Source organism: Bombus flavifrons, chromosome 11 (assembly GCF_040668555.2).
Source record: "Bombus flavifrons isolate JBK064 chromosome 11, iyBomFlav1_principal, whole genome shotgun sequence".
In the NCBI taxonomy this organism is placed as follows: Eukaryota; Metazoa; Arthropoda; class Insecta; order Hymenoptera; family Apidae; genus Bombus; species Bombus flavifrons.
Window position 1 is genome coordinate 10,745,934 of NC_138452.1, and position 27,976 is coordinate 10,773,909.

The 27,976-nt window shown below is 42.1% G+C and overlaps 1 protein-coding gene across 1 annotated transcript; it reads left to right on the forward strand.

Annotated features, from left to right (window-relative positions):
• The first annotated feature begins 4,470 nt into the window (after window positions 1-4,470).
• LOC138185154 (uncharacterized) lies at window positions 4,471-11,147 on the forward strand. Its single transcript, XM_069123861.1, has 4 exons — window positions 4,471-4,507; window positions 5,908-6,109; window positions 8,510-8,823; window positions 9,645-11,147. Exons 1-4 carry the CDS (start codon window positions 4,471-4,473, stop codon window positions 10,067-10,069), a joined length of 978 nt encoding a protein of 325 aa, XP_068979962.1. The 3' UTR covers window positions 10,070-11,147.
• Window positions 11,148-27,976: the final 16,829 nt, after the last annotated feature.

Below are 27,976 nucleotides of genomic sequence, written 5' to 3' on the forward strand. Positions count from 1 at the left end.
TCTACTCAACTACTTGTACACATGCTTCAGCGTATGAATTAAAATTGTCCATAAAAAGTTGTCTTCACACGGATTTGAATTTACATTTCATCCAAACCTACACATTCGAACGGAACATACTGGCTGGTCAATATATTTGTTTCCCCAAATTTTCCTCCACGTTCACCGCGACCATTACCACAGTTACACGGCCATTCGACTCGGCCCGATAAAATCGAAGAGCCCACGACAACGGCGTCTACGAAAGTTTCAAGGAAGCCCATTTCGACTTAGCAATTTCGCCGGGACTATTTCCACTTTTCCAATTCTTTCACCCCCTCGTCTGCCGCGGTGTTTCCCCGCGTGGTCGTGACTTTTCCACGCAGCTCTCCGAGAGAGTCGTAAAGTCCCGGGCGCGCTCGAACCCGGAGCGGCTATCGATTTCACGTGTTTCCTTTCGGAAATTGCCTTGTTTTTTTTTTCTCTCCCCCGCAGCAGCGTGTGTGTTTCGGGCCACGGGGGAAAGATCGATACGATATCGCGATACCTTCGACCACCGCGCTGGGTGGTCTCTCCGAGGAGTGACCACGCTCTCTCTGCAAATCCGCCTTAATTCGCGCCCCCTCCACCGGACACGATACAACGTCTTGTTTAATTATACGTGTATCGTAAATAATAAATTAATCGTAGTCTGAAACGATTCACCGAACGAAAAAATTTTGAATTTGAGATTCTCTTGTAAGAATTTTATTTCACGAATTTTATCTTCGATTAATGTGAAACGTGAAAATGAAAACATATAGGCACATATTATCCCATTCGTTGTAGTAAGTTCATGCGTAACAAGCAATAAAACAACACCTAACCTCCGCGTAACTCTTTCTATGTATATACCTTCTCTGCTAAAATTAGCCAATTATTCTCGTAATAACCAATTTCGAATTTACTTTAACAACAATTGTTATCTCTGACTGGAGGAACGACAAAAATTCTCTATTTACGTAAACACGAAATTCACCCGCTAAAAAGCCAACACACAATGTTAAAAACACCACGTATTCGTCCTTATTCGTAACAAATCTCCTGCAACAATAAGGAGAAAAGAATTGACGATAGCAATGTAGATCCTTCAATCGTTGCGCCATTTCACAGCAGCTTCCGAGATCACGCGGATGGGAATGAAAAAAAGAGGAAAAGATTCACGAACCCCGAAAGAACGAGGAAGGAAACGAGGAGAGCAACGACGAGAGAGAGAATAACGCTTTAAATCGCTCGGCGGGGTCGAGAGGACGCGGAACGGAGCTCGGCCGAGCTCGCCTCGTAATCCAGACAGATGGGACTCGTTAATGGGACGCGCGAGTAATTTGCAAGAAATCTAATAACACCGTGGATGTCTCTCTCCCTTGCTCTCTTTCTTTCTCTCTCTCTCTCTCTCCCTCTCTCTCTCTCTCTCTCTCTCTGCTCCTCTCCCGTCCCCTTTCACGGCCCATAATTCGTGGCCTGACTTTTCCCCCTTGCTGGCCGTCGTTGGCCTCTCTCTAATGACAATACACAGGGAGGGCATCCCGCTCGTGAAAATTAAAATTCGCCCCGAAGCGCTAGTGAATCGCGCGGCCGCGCGCTCGCTCTCGTCCACACACGCTGGACACATTGCGCGTTAAATTCGTCGGCGACGCGAAAAAAGAAAGAAAAGAGCACAGTGAATTGTGTGCATGAACCAGCCACGACGATGTGTGCTCGGTCTTTTAAGTCGCGAGCTTTTTAAGCAATTTTCGAGAGAGAAATTCTTCACGATGAGAATTAGAAATTTTGTAGGCTTGCAAGAGGGTGGAAAATTGGCAAGCGTATAATCTTGATGAGTAGACTATGAATTTTTATGCAAGTTTATCGTTCTAGGAATGGGATTAAAAATTAGAATTAAAGATCTAGAATCTGAATAAATTCGTTTCATCGTCTAAACATCAGAACGAGAAGTTGCCTCCGGAAATTTCACATATTTCCGTATTATCTACACTCTGTGTATTTTTGCACGTTTAAATTTCCAGATATAAATGGAACGAAGATTGTCATAATTTTCAACAATTCGCCGCGACTCGAGTCCATCGCTATCTACTCGCGATCTCGATGTGTGGGTGCACACGCGATGCAACTTCGTGGCAGTATAGTATAGAGAGAAAAGGCTGAAGAAGGGTCGGGGGTGGAAGGAGCAGGACTCGTTAAGCAGTTTGCGGTTCGTCCCGGCCTTTTTTTCAAGGCGCGCCTTTAATGTAAACATATTCCGCGAAGAGATTGGCATCTTCCTCTGTTTCGCTAACTTTCTCTGTTTCCTGTCCTGTTCCTTCGCTTGTGCCTCTGCTTTCCGCCGGTAGAGCTATTCTATTTGTGCCTTGGCATTCTCGTTCCCCACCCGAGTTTCCGCTCCTCCGTTCGCCGAGCCTAAGCGCGTTTTGTTTCGCGCGTCTTCGTTCTTTTGCGAATCAGGCTTGCCTTCGTTGGTCCACCCACGAAGATCGATCTGGGAATCGGCCGGACGGTGATCTTTTGATGATGGAGCTGGATGAAAGTCCGATTCCCCTTTATAAATTGATTCTTGCTTTCTCAGTGTGGTACATCGGTTCGATGAAATTGCTCGTGGTGCTCGTTGGACAACGTTTCCGTCCGCTGTATTCGATTTATTTATTGATCCCCCAGAGAGCATCGTATGAGTAACGCTGCAAGAATACACGATGGAAGAGCTTATTCTGTGGTAATCGATGAATAGGATGGAGTATATTTTCTTCCAAATTAAGAACAGCTTGCTTGTCTCGTGTAATGATTGTCAGGTTGGTTTGTTCGGGATTTTTGCGAATTTAAAAAGATTTCTGGTCCTTTACGGTAATCTTATGTAGTGGAATCTTCGCTATCAGAATGCCAATTAATAAATTCGAGGATGGTGCTTTGTGAGAAAAGATGAAGAACGCGAGCGAAAACTAGAAGAAATTGCTAAATTCTTATTGCAATATTGTCATTTCGTCCAACGTCAATAGCAAACTTTAAAATTTTCAAAATAATTCTATTCCCTGCGTATCTCTTTTACCACATTTCAGCCGAAATTCTTTGGTCTCGTGTAACGTCACTTCAGCTAACGTTCGTGAAATGAAACGAAATCGCTTCTTTCGTGTGGGACAGGAATCACGACTCTCGTCGTCCACTGTTCGTTTCACCGGAATAGAATCTTCGTTTTAACGCGAACCAAGTAGCTTCGAACGCTTTCAACCGCTCTCGACAGTGGTTCGCGTCGACGTGAACCGATCATCTTGCATTATCATCGTGAAGCGCGTCCTTGGTCCAAGGAAACGATCAGATCCCGCGTAATACGATCCAAGCGGAATCCGTAAGTCGCGCTGTCCTCACGCTCGGTTAGCGTGACGAATCGATAATGAGCTACGTTTCAATTTTAGTAGACGTCACAGGGATTTGTCTCTCCCGCGAGTAGAGTCCTCGACGTGGTCCCATGCCATCGGCTGTTTCGCGTTTCTGCTCGAAAAAAGAAATCGGCCGAAGAAGTCGGGTAACTCGATCTGCACGAACACCTACGAAATCGAATTATACCGGCTGACACGCCATGAATTTTAATCGGCTCTTAATCTCCATCGGCTCCGTCCCGGACCGTTACGTTTCTCGATCGCCGCGTGCTCCTTTCGCTTTTCGCAATACATTGTTTTACCACGAAGCGAATGGTCGAGAGTATCCAGATATACAGGCGCACAGACCGCCTCGGGATGTTTGGAGATCATTTGTTCGGCATCGTGGAAAATGTCATTGTGTTATGTAATTATTAGAATTATCTTGAGAAGGGAATAAGGAAAGAGAAGAAAGAAGAAACATTTACAGAAAAATGTACAAAATTACGTAAAATATCCAAAGTTAATGAGACAATTTACGTTACGTTAGATTTCATTGCTTTAATTACGTCCGCAAAGATATAAATTTACCAGCAAATCGCATTCAATTAACATTGCAACCAAACTTCCCTAGCTGAATATATTTACATTTGCAAAAGTAACGTTTGTTTCTTAAATTCCCCTGTGTACGTAACTCTTCTCTATACGGAAAAGAGAAAAGAAAAGGACATACTTTACGCGCAATAAATCTTCCAATTGATCCAGGATCATTCAAATTCCCTTGTACAAATACAATTCTAGCGGGAGATCGGCAAACGACCAAATAAACATAGTACACGCGATAATCTCGCGTTCAGCTTGGCGAATGCGACTGTAATTAAAAGCTGAACGCCGTTCTGATATCGTCGGCTACCGAACAACGAAATTCCCTCTGGGACCCATTAACATAGCTCGCGGCGCTCCCGTTAATCACCAATTTTATCGCCATTAACGTTCCTTCGCCGATTAACTCGAGGCCGGAACGCACGCGCGAAACATCGTTACGAATTAATGGCCGTTTCGTTGGAACGGTACCGGTGGTCCGGTGTGAAACACGAGCGAGAACAGAATGAAAGAGAAGGAATTCCTTCAAAAAATCGAGACCGGTCAGTCAGTCAGTCGGACAGATCCCCGGCGGCAAGTAGCTCTGACACTAGAGCTTATAGTCGAGAGAGAGAGAGAGAGAGAGTTAATCTATCCCACGCGCGTTGGCCAGCAGCCAAGAACAGGAGGAACAACATTCGAAATAGCCTGCTAAACAACGCTTTTAATGCGTTGCCACGGTCTCGAAAGCCGGTCCTCGCGCGACCGCCACCTCTGTCTACCGAAATCGGACCACCTGCTGATCGGGAATTACCAGAAACCGACGTACCGTTTGATACGCCCGCCGCGATGATTCTCGATCGACCTGTATACCATCGCGTTGATGAATCGCGGGAAACAGGATATTCGGAGTGTCAAAGGAATGTCGGATGAGTTATATTGGAAGACGCCACCGTGACTGGTGCGTCAAAGTTGCGGTATTGGGACAGTGTTAACCTCTTAACCTTTAGCTTTGCTAGCGAACATCGTCTCTTTGCTCCGCACGATTATTGAAGTACGATAAAATAGTTTTGGATTTGACAATTGGTACGACTATTGGAATACTAGGAAAAATTTGTTTAAATCTATTGAAATATACTGAAATTTTCTTAATCGAATAGAAACTTCCAGCTGTGTAGAATATATAGATAATTTGCAAATTAATTATGGCGAAAATGTAATAAATTATTTAGCTGCTTGTTTAAAGAACACAGATAGATATTGCAGCACGTGGGAGTTAGAGAACAGAAAATAGGAGTTGAGTCTATTCGTGGACAATCGTCTTATCATCTTACTAACCTGTAATGGTCGACGACAGTACAGTTCCTCCCTCATTCAATAAACTAGCGCTAATAATTCCTCTCGGTTGATATCATGGATCTCGTTAATGATCGTTACAATCTCGGCACAAAAGCAGCGATCGTTGTAGAAACAAGCTCGCACGATCTCCATGGACCGGTTAGCCTCACGTTTCGCAACCTAGTAGGACAATTTAATCGAACCGCATGCAATTACCCGTAGGTTCTCTTCGTCGATCGACCCGGCACCGCTTGAATTTCCAAACGATGTTGCCATGCTGCTAAAACACGCTACTCGATGATCCACAACGTACGATCTACCCGGATCTTACGAAGAAAAACCGAACCAACGATCTGGCTATCTGATCATCGTCGACCATTAACGTTTCGTTGCAACAACGCCGGCTGTCGGAAACTCTTCGACTTTCTCCAACGAAAAGTCTCCTCCGCGATTGCATTGGCCGTCTCAAGATCACGGTTCAAGGTCATTTCGTTCGAGTTCAACCTCACTGTTTCTCTGTGAAGATAAAAAGAAGCGGAGGGAGGAAAAAGAAGTATAAAAAAGAGAAGAACGAAGAGCGTGGTAAAAGAAAGAGGAGAACGACGTGCGGATGATCGATGGTGAGAATCGGTTGGACCAGTCACTGTGGCTTCGTACAGGAGAAGACATCAGCTTGCGGAGGAGGTGCCAGGACTCTACATTCGGCGCCTCACGCTTGAGGACCCCAGGAGCGCGAGGGAACCCTCGAGTTCAAGGTCACAGTCTCCGGCACGCCATATCTGTCATCCTACCACCGGTTACGTGCCCTCCTCCAGGAGATCCTCGAGGTATTCTCTCTTGTAGCAACCGAGACCGCACGTGCACTGTCACTGATCTGCGGTGAACTTCGGAATTCCCTCGGTGCATCGGCGATCGATGCAAGTCACTCGGGACGCGATAGTTGCTCTGCGTTATCGATGTTTCATGTAGTGTATATTCGGACATGTAATTCCTGTAGATCGAAATATTTCCTCTGAAAACTGCTTTGTACTCGTAAAACCAGTAGTTGACAGAGCGATCATATCGAAAGAAGGAAATTTCTATATAAGAAAGGTTACCCATGAGCTAACTTATTCCTTCAATATGATTTGATCGATTGTCCATATCATTTAATTATATTAATTTATTAGATTAGATAGTTCTTGTAAAGCAGCGCGTTTTCATTACATACATTTTGTTACAAAAATTCTGTACGACGTATGTTGGTCAATCTTCTAGTTGCAAAATTTACTCACTTAGACTTAACTGATTCGTCGTTCTAAAGGGAAGAAGCATGATATTATAATTTCCTTTGCCTATAATCGCGAAACAACAATTTTGAGAGACGGATGAATCCCCAGAGACAGGATTTCCTAGGCGATTAACCGAAACTTCGACCTAGTCAACGTTGTTCGCTACCCGAGGATCCGCTTGGCCCGTTAATGTGACGTAGGAACCCGTAATTAAACGCACTAAAATTTAACTGTCGGGACAGAAGGAACGATCGGTGCCGCGCGACTTAATAAAGCCTCGAAGGCGATCGTGCCCTCGCAGCCGGCATTATAACGTTATTAAAGCAGCTATCGCATCGAAAGCACGAACGTCTATCTGAACGTCATTATCGTCGACGTTCTTCTCTCTTTTATCTTCGTCTATCCAGAGTCTCTAGAGTGCCGTCTCATTGTTCCAAATGCTTGCGCTCCGGGAATTCGCCTTTTTCTTCAGTTCGAAACGGGACGTTCCGGTGAACACGAGCGCGGTATTATATTTCGAGGCTGACCCCGGGACAGCTCGAGATCCGGGCAAGGTTACCGAGTTTATTGCGAGTTTAGGACGTGCTCTCGTTTCTCGTGAATCCACCACCAGCGTGGTTCAGCCGTCTCTCAGAAAGAATTCCTTCTTCTTCGTCGCCTCCCGTTGCTTTCGTTATCGTGGCCCATTTATCGACCGCTTTCGGACGCGTTCCTATCCCACGTTTTCTGTCCTGTACCGATTCTGCTTTGCTACGAGCCGATTGTTTTCAATTCACTCGAGACGATAAAATCTTCTAGATAATCCAATAAAGCGAGAAATTTCTAATTTGAAAGTTTTCATCGTTGAAAGATTTTTGTTAGCTATATAGAGTCACGATCTACCATTGAGTTCATTTTAGTTTTCTTTGTTTCGTTGTTACTTAACGCTACAACTATCAGATAAAGAAAATATATTAAAAAATTCACAGCATAATAATAATTATGTGTTGATCTTAATAAAGGTGAACATTAATTTTATCAAAGGCATCTGTGTGTTTTTAGTAATTTGCAGAAGCAACAGAATCTTTTATAGTTCGTCCTTGAGTTCTCTATTTTGCGTAACTTGGTATAAAATGGACGAATTGGACATTTAAATATACATTGTGTATATTATTAAGATATTCCCGTGTGTATTATAACAGAAACGATATTTAGTATTTCACAATAGTCGAACGCTTGTACGATCTCGAAGATGAAGTGTATCATTTCGTTAGGCTGGTTCTTTTCAAACGACGAGAAGTCATCGTGAAGGAAGATCGTTAGGAAGTGAATTTGAAAAGCGTCGGTAACTTCATCATGATGAAGCTCTTCTCGTTGTCGAAGTGCTACTGCTTCATCTTTTCACACAATTTCGTTTCTCTTTTTACTCTGTTACTTCGCTTCCCTTGCAACTTCCTCGTAGTGCTTCCTACTTGAAATCACGACTGACATTTGAAAAGCTCTTGGAAACCAATTATTGTTTACACGAGAAATTGAAAAAAAGATTAGAAAATGGCAGATCAATCGATTCCTTCTATCTTTCCTGGTATTCAATAAAAAGTAATTTTAACGTATCTTATGCTATGTAGTAATTGCAACAAAACTTTCAATTTTTAGACGTTCTAAATACATAAATCTAAAAAATAAATACATTAATTAATAATCAAAGACGTTCTAAATAAATTAATTAATCTACCCTAAAATAGTATTCCCTCGATATCTTTTAAAAATCAGAAAAGTAAAAAGTGAAAATCAAATCACAGCAAACAGAGCTACCAAGACTTACACTGATTGATTCAAATAAGACGAGCAGCGTGGTATCAATGATGATGGTATCAATTCCATGCTTAAAACGAAACTCAATTTTCCAAGCAGAAAATTGAGTCTAATTCAGTCAGCTCCTGATCCACGCTGTAATCGTGATCGCGAATGAAACAGTTATAGGTCGTGGCTGGAGAGGATCCGGAAGGAGAGGCCACCTTTCCTGACGATCGTCTCTCTGGAGCTTCCAGAGTCTTCGATTCCTTTGATCGAATCACAGGCAAGTGCACGGACCAAGGTCGTCGAAACCAAAGACGACATTCTGGACGAACTCCTGGATAAGGTCACGCCGGACGACGCAGAGACGAAGTCGGAGCTCGAAAGAAGGAAGAGATCGTCGAGGAAGTCTCGACGCAGAAGAGGCAAAGAGTTCCTGGAATGCACGAAAGGAGCTCCAACCCTCGAAGAATGCACGAAGAACATCGTCCAAGGTCAATTCAAAGTCTGCAGTTCTGGCGAACGTTTACTCAGTGGCATTCCTGGTATTCGCGAGCGCGTAAGGGAATCTGTTTTATGCACAGACCTTTAGAAGTTCGTTCGATTCGCGAGAAACGAAGATTAGCGAGCATCGACAACCTGTTCGCCTCTTTACGGGCTTTGGAAGACTTGGAACATGCTTCGAGACGGTTAAAAGTATCGATTAGCGATTTGCGAGGAACCTTGGACGAGTTAAAATCGTATGATTGAATATACGGATGATGTAAAATTTGCAAAATGGTTTTGGTCATTTTTTAAATAAATGTTGTGTAAATTTGTATAGTCAGAAATTGGTTGATCAACTTTCGACTAACAGCGAGAAATAATTTACACGTCTAACTTTATATTTTATATGGTAGAATATTTCCTACGGCCATATATTTAAAATACTGTACGGTAGAAAAGTTCATCTGCTAATTTATTTAATTATTGAAAAGTAATAAAATTACCAATAATCCTCTGATATAGCACCAATATCGTCTAGAAAAATTAATATTCAAACTTATTCAATTATAAAAAATTATCAGTCGGTAACTAATCTCCACTTCCTACATTGACGTTAAACAGGTTGCAGTTTCTAGGTGCACGGGCGCTACGCCTAACATACTGCACTCCATTAATTTCTTACCATCTTCCACGCCAAAGTATAAATTTCCCCATTGTGACCATAAATCATTCTCTACGCTAACTGAACCAGAAGAAGAACGAAAAGAAAAATTAATATTAATTAAATACCATAAAATTGGATCATCGCTCATTCGATTTTCGTTTCCAGGTCCGAGCCGTGCACGATTATCGAACCTCGATCTTCAAGACGTCACCAAGTGCATCTGTGCCGAGATATCCGGAAACGTTCGCGTCGATATCGACTCGGAGGTAGAGGCTGATCACGAATCGCGATCCTCCAGCCCGGAAATGACTCACACCATACGGATCGCGATGAGGCAGCACGATCGTACGGGCTGCAGGATCGACGACGGCGTAGAAACGGAAGGAAACGGAAGATCGAGGCCGGAAACGGGCCGGAGAAACGTCCAGGCGAGGAAGGAGACAACCAAGGAGGACGAAGCTTGCAACGGTGTGAACGACGCCTTAGATTTCACGTTGAATTGCAGCAGCGTGCGACTGACGTGCCGTGACACGAGCCTCAGGACGGGGACACCCGGTGAAAAGCAACAGAGACCGGAAACGCGGAATTAATCTACGCTGGTTTTGTCCGCGAATCGTTCAAATTTCATGCCCAGACAATGGAAGGTCGTTAATTGTTCCGTTGATTCAGAGAAAAATATTTCTGTTTCAAGCAATGAAACAATGTTGAAAAACTGTCGCTCCGGTGGAAAGTTAATTGAGAAACATCTGATGTAACAGTAGTTTTCATCTTGTATTTAGACGAATAGTTTCCAATCGGTGTGAACATTATTTGAGTAGTAGGCAATTTTTACTTTTGTATTTTTCATTATTTGTTCTCCTTAGTCCAAGACAAGAATGTTTCTGTTACACGAGGACCTTGTAATGAAGCCGTGTGAAGAAAGCTATTATGGGGATGGAAAGTTTTATTTTAGAAAGATTTACATCGAGAAAAGTCTTCAAGGTTCTTTGAGTTTTAACGGTATTTTCCTTTTAGACGATGGTTGTAATCTTTGGAGAATGAAAAATTTTAAATTTTGGATTTTAAACAGGTTTCTAAGTTTTCATACTATCGCTTGATGAAGTTGAATAATGCGCTGTTTATTGGGAATCCATATATCACATAGGATGTGCTTAATTCGTAATAATCTCGAGGTCGGAAGTTCATGAATGTTATTTATCACGTAATTTAAATGTTGCAAATAAATCTTCGATCGGTACAAATATTTAAAAGCAAGAAAATCTGGACATTTGGCGTTTCTTAGAATTGAAGATATATTAAGACGATGCAATTCGTACAGTATCATAAAAGACGTATGTAAATTCTTGGATATTACAGAAATCAGAGAAAACGTGGATAGAAGTATAATTTTTTGTGGTAGACAACCGATCAAAGATTTTCCTCGATATTATTATTTAATAATATTTCGTTAATTTATAATGATACTATAATAAAAAATAATTAATAAAAATTTACATAATTCAAACTTTGCTGCTTAAAAAAAAGTCTAAAGAAGAACACGCGCTATTTGTTTCATTATGTACCAATCTGTGGCACCCAGAGCAAACAGAGAATTGTAGCCGCGTGAATTCCAGCAGCGGCATAGTTTTTACCAAAGCGTGATCGTGATGGTTCGGTCTCGAGGCGGTGCTATCGAAACGTCGAATTACAGTGGCAGCGCGGCGGCCGAGCTGAAAGGAATTTGGCTGCGAAGGATCGATCCCTCATCGCGGGAACATCCGAATTAAAGGAATTCCAGTGCTACGATCGCGTCGATGCCATTAGACCTTCTATTCCTCTCGGTGAAAAAAGGCTTTTGAAGATCACTGCGAAGGAAAGCTCGCCCGGCCCGAAGCCATGAATCTTTCGCGCGGCAATAAATCGCGAATCGTTGCCTCGATTTCCACGAAACTCGCACCGACGCGACGTGCACGCATACTCGCATACCCGCGTCCAGTTAGCCTATTAATTAGCTCGACTAATAAATCGCGACTGGCCCGAGGAACAAGACAGAGAGAACGCGTTAGTTGTCGTTCTTTTACGTGGAAGGAAGAAGATACTAAAAGGGATGTCGAGAAGAAGACGAAGAGGAAGAAGAAGAAGAAGAAGGAGACGGAGAAGACGAGGAAGAAGAAGAAGAAGCAACGTACGAATTTCGTCTCGCGGTGGACCAGCACAAGAGATGAGAATCGTGAGTCTAGGCTGGCCCCTTGGAAGGCCAAGCCAGCCCAAACCGGGTGAGAGAAGTTGGCCGGCTTCTCTTCTCTTCGTCTCTCCTTTTCTCTTCTTTCCCGCGTCCTCTCTAGTATCCCCTTTCCCTCGCTTTGAGCGCCTGGTCGCTGTTCCTCCTCGCATTTTTATTTTGTCTGTGCTGTGTGCGCTGCTCCTTCGTAGGGCGAAAATGGTTCATGGCCGTTTCTAACCGCCGATTTCGCCGCGAATCCTGCCAGGAGGATCGACCTCTGTTCTCCTTGCTTCTCCTTTCCCTGTTGTCTCTTCTTCTTTCGCTAGTAATTTGTTTTTCCTAGCTTTTCTTCGGTAATCGTGATCTTTATCAAGTTAATCGCGTCTTTTTAATTTGTTTCTATTTCGATTAATAGAATTCTTTAATGATGTGTGGCGTTATAAGAATTGGAAATAATCAAACGATAAAATATAGATTGTCAATGCGTTTGGTCGAATGGTCGAAGTTTCTATCGAGGTTGTAACTATCAAAGTTTACTTTTTGAAGATGAAGACTTCATGCGAAGGGATTCATTGTATAATTCGAAGAATAGGTTTGACGATGGACTGAGAGCGAATAGAACAATGTTCGAAGACGAGCGATCAAGTTAAGTAGGTATTTCAGCAAGTACTTTCGTCGGTCCATAACCACGAGCGAGTAAAGAAGTAATGACAGCGATTCGATGAAGTAACCGGACACGAGGATGAACGAAAAGGAGGGACTTTAAAGGGAAAATAATGACGCGGGGGAACATTCGCTTATGACGTAGTAATTACGCGAATACAATGATTAAGCGAATTCTGGTTCTCGACGACTTTTTTACTTCCGTAATTTGACTACACAGAGGACGTACAACGAGCATAAAAGTGTTCATTATTCTTCCCTGCGATTCGATGAGGCATGAAACTATCTTCTATTAAGACCGTATTTGGAGATTATGGAATTTTTCATATTTTCAAATCCAATGATCGTTCTCATCATTCAAGAGGAAAATTTCTTTCTGGTTTCTTTTGCTCAGTAATTTGGCTACATAATTAGCGAAAGTTCTATATAGTGTCACAAGCTGGAAATTGCCAGAGCTAATTTTTCTTGCGTTAACGCAATTGTAAGTCAAATTACAATCGTCGAATTCAACATGAAGCTATAAAGTGATAAAATCTCTAGAAGAAGATCGAAATAAATATTCCCTTTCTTGCCAGGATTCGTCCCTTTCTCCCTCGATTTACGTTTCTTCGTCGTCCTATCTCCCCGCCGTGTCCATTCCTTTTGCCTCATCCTTGAAATCGATTAGCGTGTTTACTCGATCGAGACGCGGCTGAGTAACGCGCGAACAGCGCGCCGGCCAAATACAATCGCGGACTTGCAAGACAAAGAGGACTTTGTTGCTCGCTGATGAGATCGCGACGCCTCCCCCTTTCTTCGTTTTTTTTTTTTTTTTTCTCTTCTCTTCGCTCATCCAGAATACGATTAGAAGAGTAGGAGAGATAGAACGAATACACGAGCAACGTCGAGATAGAAAATTGATACGTTGATTGCCATGTGAATGGAGAAAAAAGAAAAATCGAAGATGTTCTGCTCGTTGTGTGTTCAACGATCGTTTCGAGCAACCATATGGATTTCCTCGATTCCTTCAATTTCTTCGATTCCTTGGAAATTTTCGAACCCATCCGTTTTGATCCGACTGATGTTTTGGAGTACGAGCAACGTTGTAGATAACCCGGAGCATGTTGCTGATCGTAAAAGTTGATGATACTTGCTTGTTCAACGATTGGAGAGAAAATGTGAATAGGATTACGGAGTAGAGATTTGATAATAACGATAAACGATAACGAAACTTCGAGTACAAACATCTTCTGGCATAAATCTATTTTATGAATCGAAGTCGTAATCTATTAGATTTATTTGACAAGAATATTTTAATTCATACAGGAAGTTACGAGAGCAAATTAAGTATCAATGACAGACAACGAAAGCGGTTATATAGCATGACTTGTCAAAGAATCGAAGAATAACAAAGGGCACTGTTAACCAAGATAACGGCCCAATTAAAAAATTCAAGCGATATCTCGCGATTGAAACGCTGACACTTTTATCAGTATGGTTTCCTTCCATCATTTTGCTTTCTTGGATCCGATGTAGCTCTCTCCGTATCACGGGTCACGAATACTTCCAAGAAACCTAAGAACATCGTAACGATAGAAAGAATGCTCCATTTATCATGTTAAACTGTTGCATTGAAGCAATTTAGTACGTGCTGAATAGTCTTCTGAAAGATCTTTCAGTTGCACTGCAAATCCACTTTTAGAATTTTAAATCCTTCGTGTACCCTTCAATTACTCTTAAACTTTTCAATTTCTTATTTTTTACCTTCGTATCTTTATATTTTCCATTCGATAAAATAATCTTCCGAACTTCTAAGCCTCGCAGATCTGCGATTTAAATTCCAATCGCGAGCGAAACCAAAATGGTCAAGATTTATTCGAAGAATTAAGACAAACTACGTAATCTTCGAACGTTCACTTTCCACGAATAATCCAAGTCACGTTTCACCGAACGCATCCCTAAATAAAAAGAGAGGTCCGGGTTTTATCTGTCTCGTTATTAGAAACTAACGACGTTTCCTCGATCGGTTTTAATTCGACCGCAACGATCGTGATTCTACCGATCGAATAAAGTAGCTTCGTAGATTCCGGCCATAGCTTCAGCTCTCTCGAAACTTCTCTCTCTCTAGATCCGCGCCTCGTATCGAACTCTTTTCCTTTACGGGCCATTAGAATCGCCCGAAGCTCCAATAAAACCCGGCGAGATTGCGTTCACGGTTCCGCAGACGATCGAGAAAACGGCGAGTTGCGCGGGCCGACGTTCATTACCTCGATACGAAATTAAAGATCCGTTTGCAGCGTGTCGCGTTAACCGGTTCCAGGGTGCATTTCGCCTGACTGAAACGCTCCACGCGACGACACCGTCCGAAATTAAGATATCGAGCATATTCCGTCCCTTAAGTGGCATCTCTCGCTCGAACCAGCATTCGATTAGCCTCGACAGACCGATTAATTCCGCCGATTCGTTGAAACGTCCGTTTTTAACTGTGCCTCGTTCGATGTGAACAACCTTCTGCTCGGCAACATGTCCGATACTGTGTTCGTAACCACCGCGACTCGTTTTCCCGGATTGTAATTGCGTGATTTATTGCCCCCATGGAGTGTGACTCATTTAAGATGTGTAATACAGATTGTGGCATTAATAATAATCGGTATAATGCGAGTAGCTGTTTCGAACGACACGCGTGAGCTTATAGTCTTCGTAGGTTGCAACTATTAGTGTATTTACAGTCGTTGGTATAATACAAGCCATTGGGTAGTAGAACCGATCAATTCCACTTTTTTTTTTTTTAAACCACCCCATTAACTTCGATGGAGTTGGTCAGTTTAGTATCTGTGATTTATACACCTATTAGCAAGTTAGTGTGTTGAATGTTATTTATTAAACGTTCAGGACCGGGTATCGTCTTAAACGATTATTCATCGCGCAATTCTTCAAACACAGATTCACTAACCCAGTCTTTCTTCTCGTTCATCATCCAGCAAAGGAGACAGAGATCGGCGAGGAGAGTAACTATCGCGTTTAGCGTAATCGCGTACAAAATGAACGTTCGCGTTTGGCAACGTTTAATTATCGGTCCGATACAATGGCCAGCCCGGTAACAGACGGGCCACCGCGGCAGTCGACCAAAAAGTCTATCATTAAAAACGAGCCCCGTTCTGGGTGAGAATAAAAGTACAAAGTATTTCGAACGAAAAAAAAAAAAAAAAGAAAACACCGCTAGGAAAAACAAGGAACAAGAAGAGCTAGTAGAAGAAGCAGAAGAAGTGGACGTGGACGAAGAAGAAAAGAGAAGATGGACCATGCCGCGATACCTTAAAATGATCATCGCTTTAAAAGATCGGAGAACTGGTGGAGGGAGTAGAATAGAGGAGATAAAAGAAGTAGTAGGTATATCCTTGATGAGCGATCGTTATCACGATGAAAATGCAGTCTCGGATCGATCCACTGCAGTCGATTCCTCCCTGGCTTCTTTTATTAGACTGCCAATTTCATAGCGTCTTCTCGCTTCCTCTCTCATCTTCTACGTTACTATCGTCTCTATCGCGCTTTCACGTTTCCTCCCTTTGTCGTTCTATCCCTTTCCACTCTGTGTCTGTTGTTCGTCGTCTACAGTTTGCCCGTTTCTTTCTTCCCGGTCTTCGTCTCGTTCATCTTCCACGTTCTCTCGCTTCTCCAACGATTCCTTTTTCTTCGCTCGCACGAAATCTCGCCGATTCCACAGTGAAACGTGTATATACACTCGAGGACAGATTCTAATTTCAAGCAGAAGCTGTAACGAAATCTTCGAAACGATAGTATCGGATTGTTAAAAAATTTCGTGGCGTTTTTAGTACGAACGTCGATCAAATAATGGGATGTCTGGACAGATACTGCTTTTGCTTGGATATTAAAAAGAATCAAATAGAAACGCGAGAAATTCGTTAGTAAAATTTGTACCTTCTGTCGGTGAGACAATAAGTACGAGATTTATTTATGGCTAATCGTAAATGTATTAGGTTGTCCGAAAAGTTTCTTTCGTTTTATGAGGAAGTAATAGACGCACAACGTTTTTTGTTTTATATTATTTTGTCAAAATACATATGATCTATTTCGTTCTGTTGAGATAAACACCGCGAAATTTCACAGACTCGGTTTCACGTTTGTACGAAGGTGCACTGTAAAAAACACGTTTGCGAAAGAAAGACACTTTTCGGACAACCTAATACTAACTGTCTCGTCTTTCTCTTTCGTTCCTTGGCCAGAAATTCGGTTCTTCTGCATAACCATCCGCTTTCCAACGTTTATCTCGGCCGTGACGTCACACGACGTAGCGCACATGTTCCGACATCGTCGGAAGAATCATTCGATTATGCAGAGTCGCGAGGGAATCGTGAATTTCACAGGGAGCTCCTTTGTCGCGTGCTCCAAAGCTCCGTTTTCTCCGCGATTGCCTCTCTTTTATTGGGGACCTTGATGGCTCGCAGCCGCGTTACATCGAACGGACACGTTCACCGGAAAAACAGCTTGAACGGAAGATAGCTGTTGAATGTGGAGAAGGAAATTGACAAAAAGAAGGAAAGTTGTAGTTTCTTTCACAAAGGGTGGAAAAGTCGTAGACTTTTTCAGTTTCTTCGCATAGTACGGCGGTTTTTCGAGTTTCGTTAAGAAGCTGCGAATTTTACTTGATATTCCAAACAAAACGACTTAACAATTTCATTATGTATTTATTATAAATAAAGAGATTTTTTTATATCTGACAGAATTATATTTCTGGAGTGATCATTACGTTAATTTAAATTCGTACGTAAAACTATTGAAATAAGTGTAAATTTTGCAACTGTGTTCCAAATTTCAGAGATAAATTACAAATATAGAGAAACTGTATCTTCGTTAGTACTCAATTACATGTAACGTGCAAGGCTTCGGCGAATTGCATCCTTGACAATTTGTTCGCTTCCGAGTTGCTTCTTTTCAGTGTAATTTATTTTAACCAGATCCGACCGCTCGGGAGAATTTCTGCAACTCAGACATCGTTTTTATATACAATATTCTTTTAAGGCGAAGAAGAAGGCGGGGGATTTCAATTTTCCTGTCACCGAGCCCCGTTCCATCAATCTCGAGAACCGTGGCATCGAAGTGGAAAACGAACTCGATGACTTCCCGGTAAGAAGGCGTCTCTCCGAGTTACGGACTCCTTTGTGCACCTATATTCGATGCCTTGAAACAAAAAAAGAAAACCTACCACTTAACAAATTCTACTTGGAACTCGATGTTCCAAGTTTAAACAATTCTACCTTTCTTCTGCTATATTACTTTCGTACAAGAAGATTAAATTAGCTGTAACGATCCATTTTATACTCATAAAAATACTTCCATATTTTGCAGAGTCGTCATCTCCAGCATTTTATATCGACGAAGCATAATTACGCAATTAAAACCAAGACGATTTGTTTAACTCGTCAAGAACCAACGTTGCTTTAATCCAACCTTTCATCTTCACCTTTTTCTTTCTCCTTCCATTCGGACGCTACAACTGTATGAATCTTGAAGAAATTGAAGTATCCTATAGCATCACGATAAAATATTTCTCGCTAGATCATAGTTTGTATATTCCTTTTTGTGTATCGGATGTGTGACGGCCCTCTTGCCATGTATCTGTTATTTTAATACATTTGTTGTGTCTTTGTAAAACGACTTATCACCCTCATTTTATTTGGTAAATACGTTTATGCAATCTTTCGAAATGATTTCACTGCTTGGACCCTGACGAGTTAATTAAAATTTCTTCGTTTGCAACATTATTTTCATAATTACCCAACGGCGTTCTGATAAACTCGGTGCAACAAAATATTATTCTCGAACGTCGAGTAAAAAATGATTGCCAACTTTCATAACCAGTTCCTAAGGAGAAAAAACAGTCTCATCCGTCTTATTCGAGGAAATTGAGAGGATCGACATCCGAGCGGAATATCCAAGATCCTTCTGCTTGTTCGGGCTCGATCCGAAAGAAGACCGTCGAATATTCAATCCCGCGAGCAATTTCCATTCGTCCCGATGATTTCCCCGCCGAGATCGAGTTAATGAGAATATAATCTTAGTTGTGCGTGGTCTCGTTCGTTCCGTGCAGCCAATACTCTTGCCATTTTACATTCCGTGTCCTCCTTCGTTCCATCCGTTCTTCCCTCTGCGCTGCATCCGGTCCTTCCTTCCGCCAATTACTCTCGTCCCGACGTCGTCGACCGGAATTATCGTCGTCCCTAGAACGGATCCACCGACAGGACTTTTCCTGCCTTTTCCACCTCGCTCCTGGGCTTTGCCGATCTTGCCATTTTTCACGGATCTTCTCGCTATATAGGAGAAGATCGTTCTCGTTTCAACCAGCTGCATAGCGTTTCGTCAGATTCAGAACAGGAAGAGTACGATGCCGCGATGGAACTTCGTACGTAATAAATCTGTTACCATAAGAGTGTGGATGTTTATGCAAATTTATATCCTTATGAACACGACTGAAGAAACGCAGCCTAGGTAGAGATTTGTTTCATCTACTAAATGTTATAACGAGCGCTCTACCTACTTTGCATATTTTATGCATGTTTGCGTATTATGTGAATTCACGCGTACCTTTGCGCCTTGCACAATTTTTCATCATTGCAATCTAATTATCGTTTGCCGTGCTAGGCATAATAAGTCTAAGAAAGGAATCACGATATGTTTCAGTGGTTATTCAAAATTTCCTCGACTGTCCAAATCCACTTTACGCAGTATGACGAGCTGACAGTGGCGCGAGGTCTTTAATTAAGAGACAAACTAATCGACTTTCGCGCAGACGAACGCACACACCGTGGCAAACGACGTCTCGACGCCATCGTCGAATTTTATTATTGTCGCCAATTGACATACAATTCGAAAGACGTTGCCGATTATTAAACGGTGCATCATGGTCGTACAATGGCCCACCGACGACCGCACAGGAAGGCTTCTATCACCGTTGATTTAGCTTCATTACGATTTTTATTAATAATTTCACTAATTGCCCGGTTTGCCGAATTAATTGGCCGCGTCTGGGAACCGTGCAACGTACGTTTCCGTCTTTTAAAGTACGCTGCACTTACGCGATCATTAAAATCTAATAACATTTCTTCGTGATCGAGTCTGATATCTGAAATTTTCCATTTACATAGATCGACCTTGTTTAAGTTTAGAGAATAATCGAATTGTAACTCTCGACATTAAACGAGATGTTGCATAAGCTGTGTCAAGTTCTTGTTGCTTGTAAAGCACCAGTCATCGTTTCTAAGAAACTCTGTTACGAATATTATCTCTAAGATGTAGAGTTACTTAGGCTCCAGCTGGCAGCTGTATAATTTAATCTTGATTGTGAGATGTTTTTGAGAATTAATTTTCTTATAACGAAGAGAGGACTGTGTCACGCATTTTGGAACCAAATACCGTAATTCTTTTTTTCTGTAAAAAAAAAAAAAAAAAAAATACATAGAAAAATTCATTTTTATCTTGTATAATATATGCTGCACATCGAGCTTTATTTATTCATTGAAGTAGCGTTTAGTCCTGTTCTATCATTTAATAATCTGTTTTGTTTGTTTTAATATTACGCTATGCTAGCTGATTTGAAATTACGGTTCCTTCCAAACTGTATATAGATTACTTCAAAACGATTAGAAATAGTTAACTTTAATTTTAGCTTCACTGCTATAAGAATATCTCCTCAACAGTGAGTAACAATTAAAAATAATATAAACTTCATATGGCTAAATTGTTTAAAATAATATAAATTTACGTAATAACAGTAACAGTAAGGTAACAACTTGGGAGAAAAATTTGTTGACAAATCCATCTATCGTTGGTTATACACTTTAGGGAACACTCACGATCAAGCAGCTGCAACGAAATCGATGGAATGCCGTTCTCCAGGTTGCACCAGAACTTGGCTGGTAACCCGGCTCGATCAACGCACCGATAAAGCACGTCGCTGCGGTGGCTAAAATAAACCTTTGTCATTTTTTTTATTCGCACTAAATTAATCACCGCCGACCGGGAAATATTTCACCGCAATGCGAGATGTTTTATTATAAGATAACGACGAACGGTCGAAACGCGGCCCCCTCGGGAATATTCCAAATTAACTGATTTGATAAACGAGTCGCGTCCATTGATATACTGTTATTCGTTAAAACGCTCGAAACCAGAAAGCTGGAGAAAATTTATGCACAGAAATAAGAAGGTAAATGTTCCAAGACAAACATTCGCACATGGTATAAATAGTACCGATTTTTTAAGACCTTACGTTTTCAGCAATTACGGCCATATTTTTACTTTTATTATAAAACACAAAATTATTGTCCGATTAAACACGGTATAAATTATCAAGAATCTTTCGAAAGAAAAATAATTGCACTGTCAAACGACGAAGCCTCGAAACTTAGTTTTTCAGACAATACGATTCATCGTTGTGAATCTTCCAGATGAGTAAACATTTTTAAGTTTCGTTTCACTTTCGCTAGATAAGAAAAGAAAACATCTGTCGTGATGCTTGAACTAAACGCTTCGATCTGCTCGGTTCACACTACGAATCATCGATAAGACTCATCTTTCCGAACTCTAGAATCAATGAACCATTAACAACTCGTCAATTCACCAAACAGAGCTCAACACAAACGAAGTATCTTGAAAAAAAAAACCATGAATAACCCTCTTTCACTTCAAATCAGCGAGAAGAAACCACTTCTATCGTCCAAACTCTTTTTTTTCTCTCTTTCTGTCTCTCTCAAAATTACCCCCCTCTCAAAGCCTGAGAAACTAAGAACAGAAACTCGATTATGACGATGAGGCGAATCGATCGACTCGAACCTTCCTCGATTCCAGCGTCTGATTACGATCCCTCGATGTCAGCGGCGCGCGAAACAACGCGCAGGGATCGCAGGAATGTCGCTTAATCGCGACGGAAGGAATGATCGAAGTAAGACGTCGAAGGGGTGGCGACGGGTAGTAATTCGATTTGCGAATTGCTCGTTCGACGACGAGGTTCCCTCGGCCACGGTTGATGCCTCAACAAGTTGTATACATGTAATCTGACCCAGATCCTGGGGTCTAAGTGAGGTCTAACACGAGGGAGAAAAGGGAAAGAGGAGGCGGAGGAGGAGAAGAAGGAGGATGAGACGGAGGAGGAAGACGAAAGAGACGAAGGAAGGAGGACCGGAGGGTTCTTCGGAAGCAGACAAACAAAATATAACAGCGCGAGTTACAAGGAAGGATCCCGAGGAGATGAAGGGTCTCTGACTATCTCTCGCTCTCTCGTTCCAGCGATCTCCTTGAAGAAGGAGAAGGAGAAAGAGTGTACCCTCTTGAAGCATGAATGGATTACGAAGAGCCGTGTTCATTCATTCGCTCCTTAGCGGCCTAGAAACCCACAAAAAGTGTATCTCTCGAAGCAACGGTGGCGTACCAGTGGCGTAGATCGCGGCCCTCTGGCTACCAGGCTGTCTTTTTGCTCGTAGCTGTGACTTTGCCCTGTTTGCGGAACGCTCACCCCGCCCCGGGGATAGTAATTGGGATGTTGTTAAATCGTTACGTGGGAAACGGTGGATGCGCTTCCCTTTTCGACGACCGGCAGCCTTGTAGCGGCTGTCTGTTTGACGAACCGGCTCGAATTGTCGTTTTCGTGGTTTGCACCGGATCGGGAACTCGTTCGTTGACGGTCAGCTGACAGGAAATGAGGATAGTTCTTGCAGCTTCTTAGTTTAGCGTGAAGCGGTGTTTATGGTTGTTGCGTTGCTCTCGTTTTTCTTCCCTTCTCTAAGTCTTTTCTATTCTTAGAAACTTCCTTTAAATTACGAATATTTTCAAGATAAAATGTTAGAAGAATCGAGAAGTAACCTGTTTCACGATTGCATATATCGTAATTAATAGCGATCAGATTAAACGTAAGGATATATTTCGTTCGATAAAGATAAAAGAGAGAATGAAAAGGTAAAGATTAAATCAGCAAGGGGATATTACGATACCTGAGTACCGGGCCTCTCGAATCCGTTACACGCGCGAGAACAGAAAGGATGATAAAGATTCGACTGCAAGGCCGAGATACTATTGAAGCCCGTTGACCCAGGTCGGTTTCCACCGGAGGCTGAAGTCGTGGGATTATATTCATGGCGCTTCGTCAATCTTAACCCGGCCTTGATTCGTCCATCAATCCATTTCTTTCGAAAGGAACAACTCGTGAATTACTCAAAGTAGATTGTGAAATATTTGCATGCAATGATAAAGTAGATCATTTATTTATTAACTTGTACACTGACACGTTTCGACGTTCATATAAATATGTCAAACATTATTAATATTATCTTGTTGCATTGTAAAATGCATGTAACTATCAAACAACGAGTTTCTTTTTTAATGTTATACTTGAAAAATGATTTTAAAATCGTAATTAGATTAAAAGTCGAAGAGGAAACTAAAAATTATTAACGAAGAGTAAGAACTTTAATCGTATAGAATCGTGATATTCGAACTGATTTTGGCAAATCCCATATATCAGGTTTTCACATATTCTTTGTAGATAAAGAGACATTTTGACATATTACGTGAACGAGATTGAATTTTCTTTTCATAGGAGAATAGAAATACGTCTCAAGATTGGGGTCTACCCAGAGGAAATCATTCTTGAACCGTTAAATCATTTCCGGTTGGCGCCGATTTCTTGAAATTCTACAAGTAGGCTTCGCCATTTCCATTCACAATACGAACACACAACTTTCTTAAATCTTATTTCCAAGAAATTTCTACTACATCGAACATTCCGAATAATGTCTATTCACTGTTTGTCAAATACATATTAATTTTGTTTCTATAATTATAATAACCTTCCGTCTATCTTTTAAACTTTCTTTTATCCATTACCGTGTAAGAGTTGAAAAGATATCGATCTAGAAGGCGAAACGAAATCAAAGCGAACAGAGAAGCAAATATCGATCGTCGAATAAGTAGGAAGGTTTAACGAGATATCGTTAGGTTAGAAGGGAAGTGGAAGCCACGAGTTTGACCGACCTTTCTCAAACTTAGAGACCCATTGAGGAAGGAGGGCAAAGGTCTTTTAATGGAGACGGGAACAGAGAAAGACGGAAGGAAGAGATGGAAGTAAGAGACAAGATTTTGCGAAGGGTCGTTTGCTTTTTGCTCGTCTGAGATGTCGCCGGCAAATGTGCGAAGAAGCCATCTCTTCTCGCGCCGTTTTGCGCCTAATTGAAAGCGACAGTGACCCACTTATACCACCTATGCCACAGATTCTTTTTCTTCCTGCGACGGCGGACGTGCCGATCGTAAAAACTCGGCAACGACGACCTAACGGCTATTATTCGTTGTGTTCGGCGACAGACCGCCTCACGAACCGTTCCACGATTTCTTCAACGATTAGAAGAAACTACGAATTTCAGCCTACAGCCAGTTACAGAAGTCGATATATACCCTTCGAACTTGAGATATAAAGAAGTATAAAAAAATATAAAAAATAAAATATTTTCGATTTCCTTTGGTAATTCGAACGCAAAAAATCGCTGCACGTAGACTCTTTAAACTGATTATATATGTAATTTAATAATTCGAAGAATTATAGAACGAAGGATGTACCATTGAATTAAAAAAAAATAGCGAGGTAGAAAAATGGGACGCTGATTGATCAGCTGCTTGAACTTTAGAACTTTCATTTATTGCATTTATAAAAAAAAGAATTCATAATTGCTGTAATGATATCCAAGCTACTATGATGTCATAGAATTGCTAAATGTTAAATGTAAAATCTTTTATGCTGAACAAAATTAGCGATGATGCAATATCGTGATTAATTGCAATTGTTTGCAGCTTTCTACCATCGAGAGATATACGTGGTCGTTTTTTCTCTGGCAAAAACGCGAAGGAAAGATTTACAAATACGAAACGCAGTTTCGGATAAAACCTCGGATAAAATACAACTGTGAGTAGTAGTAGATACTCTGTGAAACGTCTAGCCTTTGGTCAGCAAAGCCGCAAATGGAGTCGATTTCTCTGAAACCGCAGTAAGAACGACTGCTATTGACATTACACCTATCCTAACACTTCAATTATTAGCGCTTCAAACGTTTATCTGCTCATATCCCCTTGAATGAAGGTATTACAATTGGACTAACGGACCGAACATAGCATTATTAAACGTAAAAAGGAATCTAACGATCCTTCGCATTAGCTTCATTTAAGGCGATTATGCGATACACGATTAATTCGTCTCCTCTTCTTCACTTACGTAACCACGTACATATACGAGTTGTCTATAACGTATAATGTTGCAAGCTTCGATCTGTTCGATCTGGATTCAGAAATTTATCTTAAAACTTATATTTATAGCTCCTATTCTAAGATATATTCTAGATAGATTTACATATATAGATTCGACAGTTTGTTTCCATAATTATCAGAACTATTTCGTATATTCGACTTTTAGAATTTATTCCTTCTCTAAGGAAGAAATCCTTTACGTTTCTCCGAGCTTAGAATTCCACAAACTTTTCGATCAGAAGACCACCTATGCACTCCGTGTCATCTATTTTCAATTCTTGTTACACACAAAATCATCTCCCCTGAATACTCGCGTTTATCGTAATCTGATGGAAGAACGTTGGTTTCTAGTTTCCGGGAAAGAAGATGCCCGGTCCTGTTCCGCAACGTGGCAAGGGATGGAATGGTCTCGTGATCCAACGGACGATGTATCCGCGTACACGTCCCGGGGTAATTACTATCGGCCGGATAGGAAGAACGCTCGGTGGCCGTGCAAGCCAGGATCCGCGCTGACTTATTATTTCTTAGTGATTTTCTGAATTGCGCCGGCCACGAACGCGAGCAATGTCTTCGTGACGTAAACGAGATAATGGCGAGCTCTGCTCGCATACCCACGATGTAGACATAATGACGACGCCGGCTATGGGATTATAGTTCGGCCAGCAACTCTCAACCGCTCGTTCGACATCGTCTCTTTTAAAAGAACGACGATAGTGGAGTCGCGCTGAACGCGCATGGTCTCGTTTCCCCTTGGGGCAATTTCGCGCGTTTGCCAGAGATACACGAATTCAGATACGCGCCGTCGGCAATTAGTCCGTCTAGCGAGATTACAACTGCGATCAAATTGAATCGGGACCTCGGCAATTATGGCAAATATAATAAGCGCGCTCGCGGCCGCCACGACCGGCCGTAATTACACCAAGAGAACGGGCCACTCCGTTCTTTTGTTATCTCAATTTTCAGTTACGCGCCGCTTCGATTCCGCTACGAACTCCTCTTGTCTGTTGCTGTCTAAACGATTTCGCGGGCCACGGAACTCGTGACCACGGTAAAATGGCGTTAGGTTCTCGTTACGGTGGGGATGCGTTTTCTGACCAACTAACGTTCCGACGAATAGACCGATTACTACAAATTTTAATAACGAACGTTTTAAAAAGTAAATATTGTTCGAGCCTCGAAGTTCGTAAACTAAATATCGCGCTTCTTGTATAGTAAACGATCGATCGTCTAAAATAAATAAGAAAAATTCTCGCAATTGCCACGTTGTTCGTATACGACCCTTCGGCATAACTTCCTTTGTGTACGGTCCAGGAAGCAGTAAACACAGTTCCCCCGAAAGGAAACGTATCTTTAAAAGATCACGAATGCTCGACGATTCCATCGATAAGCCATGGTCGTTTCGTGAGCAGAGCTAACACGAGACCGTGGAAGCAAAAGGTGGTAACGGGGAGGGTTGGCACCGAAAGACACACGAACTTGGGAAAAAGATAAGTACCTGTCGGGCATAACTTTCCTCTTTGGTCCGCCATTAGAGCAATTTGAACGTCTCTTCGGAGCCGCAGCGGCAAAAAAAGCCGATGAGTCGTTGCGCTAGACTGAAGAATGATCGGAGAGGCGCCGAACCGCTTTCCCCTCTTCCTCTCTGACTTTCAATCTTACACTCTTTCGACTATCTTCCTTCCTCTTGCTCGTCCTGCAGTCACGTATCCTTACTCGTCTCTCACACCTGAAAAACCTTCTTCTTCTCTGTCTAGTCAACAACAAACTCCTTAACTCTATCTCTATTTTCTACCATCTTCTTCGTCCCTCGTTGGTCCAGCTCGCTCTTACAGGACTCGTTAGATTCACCCGGGGATTATGTTTCGTGCTATTATAGCTCTCTCCGGCAAGGAACACCCGCGCTTCTTCTCTCCGTTCTCTTCTCGCTTCTGTTCACCGTGTTTCTTCTTCCTTTCTCTTCTGGTTGTTTCTCCTCCTTCGATCCCCACTGGTACGCAAGACATCGTCGTTTCTTCTGCCCACGAGGAGGCCCGGCGGCGCTGATTGATAAAATAGTTGGCTCGTCAGTGCTGAGTGCCGAATAATTGGTTTGTCAGTCAAAGGTGATCGCGTGAAAGGATAATGCTTGTCAACGGGAACGGCCGCGACACGCGTAGTGCGCCGCTTTTTCGTCCTCACCACGCCAAAGGTGATCTTCAACCATGGAAAGCGTACAGCCAAAAACGATGCCTTGCTCGGTATACCAATTGATCGTTCAAGGTCCTCTCTCCTATCGTCGGATACGAGTGATTCACTCTTTCGTCGTCGCGATTCAGTTTTACATACTATGCTGCACGTTTTGCAAAACGTGTAGTCGTTGGTTCGTGTTCTGCATCTTTCAAGAAAATAACGAGGCGGAGTAGACATTTGTCAAATTGCACGGTGGAACATGTTCTTTAACTATATTCAACTGTTAATTACCAACGTGCTACAGACACAGTTTGATCGGGAAAATTCCGCTGTCGGATTTTGTTTGAACTAAAGAAACTTACGCAGGTAACTGCGGTTTGTTCCTCCAAAATCGAACACTAATCGTAGCAAAATTAGAATTTTCACGGAGAATAGAGCTGGTCAAACTTCTGTGAAACTAATACACGGAATTGTCTGCCCTTCGACGAGTTCAGATAGATAAAGTTTCAGCGTTTAAACTGTCCTTAACGCGGTGTAGTGATCGATGACTCATTGGATTCGGTAAAAAGAACAGCGACAAATTAAAAGTTGAAGAAGTCAATAAACGAACAGTTCAGAGCTATATCGACCGACAAAGTAACCGGAGGGTGTACATCATCGTTCAGCCAGGTCCGAGCGGCGTCATACTTTCTCACGAAATCATTTTTAACATTCTCGAAGCGGTGACACCGCGTAGAGGAGAATGGAGAACAGAGAGAGAGAGAGAGAGGAGAATGGAATGGGGTATCTCGGCGATTTTGAGCAGTACAAACATCAATTTCGGTCCTGGGGGCGTGCAACACGGGACGCAAAAAAAAAAAATCTCGAAACGGACGTAGATCTCTACGTGGGATCAGGTATATCCTGGAACAGGCCAGCAGCTATCCGTCTCGGTCCCTCTGCAGAATGTTAGAAGATATATTATACTCGAAGAGGGTGGTAACACTTGTTTGATTCAATTCCAGGAACAAGCTCCGAGGCGCCCGTTCAATTTTTCTTCCGCCAAGGGAACTCCCGCCTCTTCTACTTGCGTACGCGTATATATGTATGATGTCTATGCATGTGTGTATACGCGCGTACACACCGCCATCCCCATAGCTCACGACACGGATTCGAGGTCATTACAGAAATGTGATAAGAA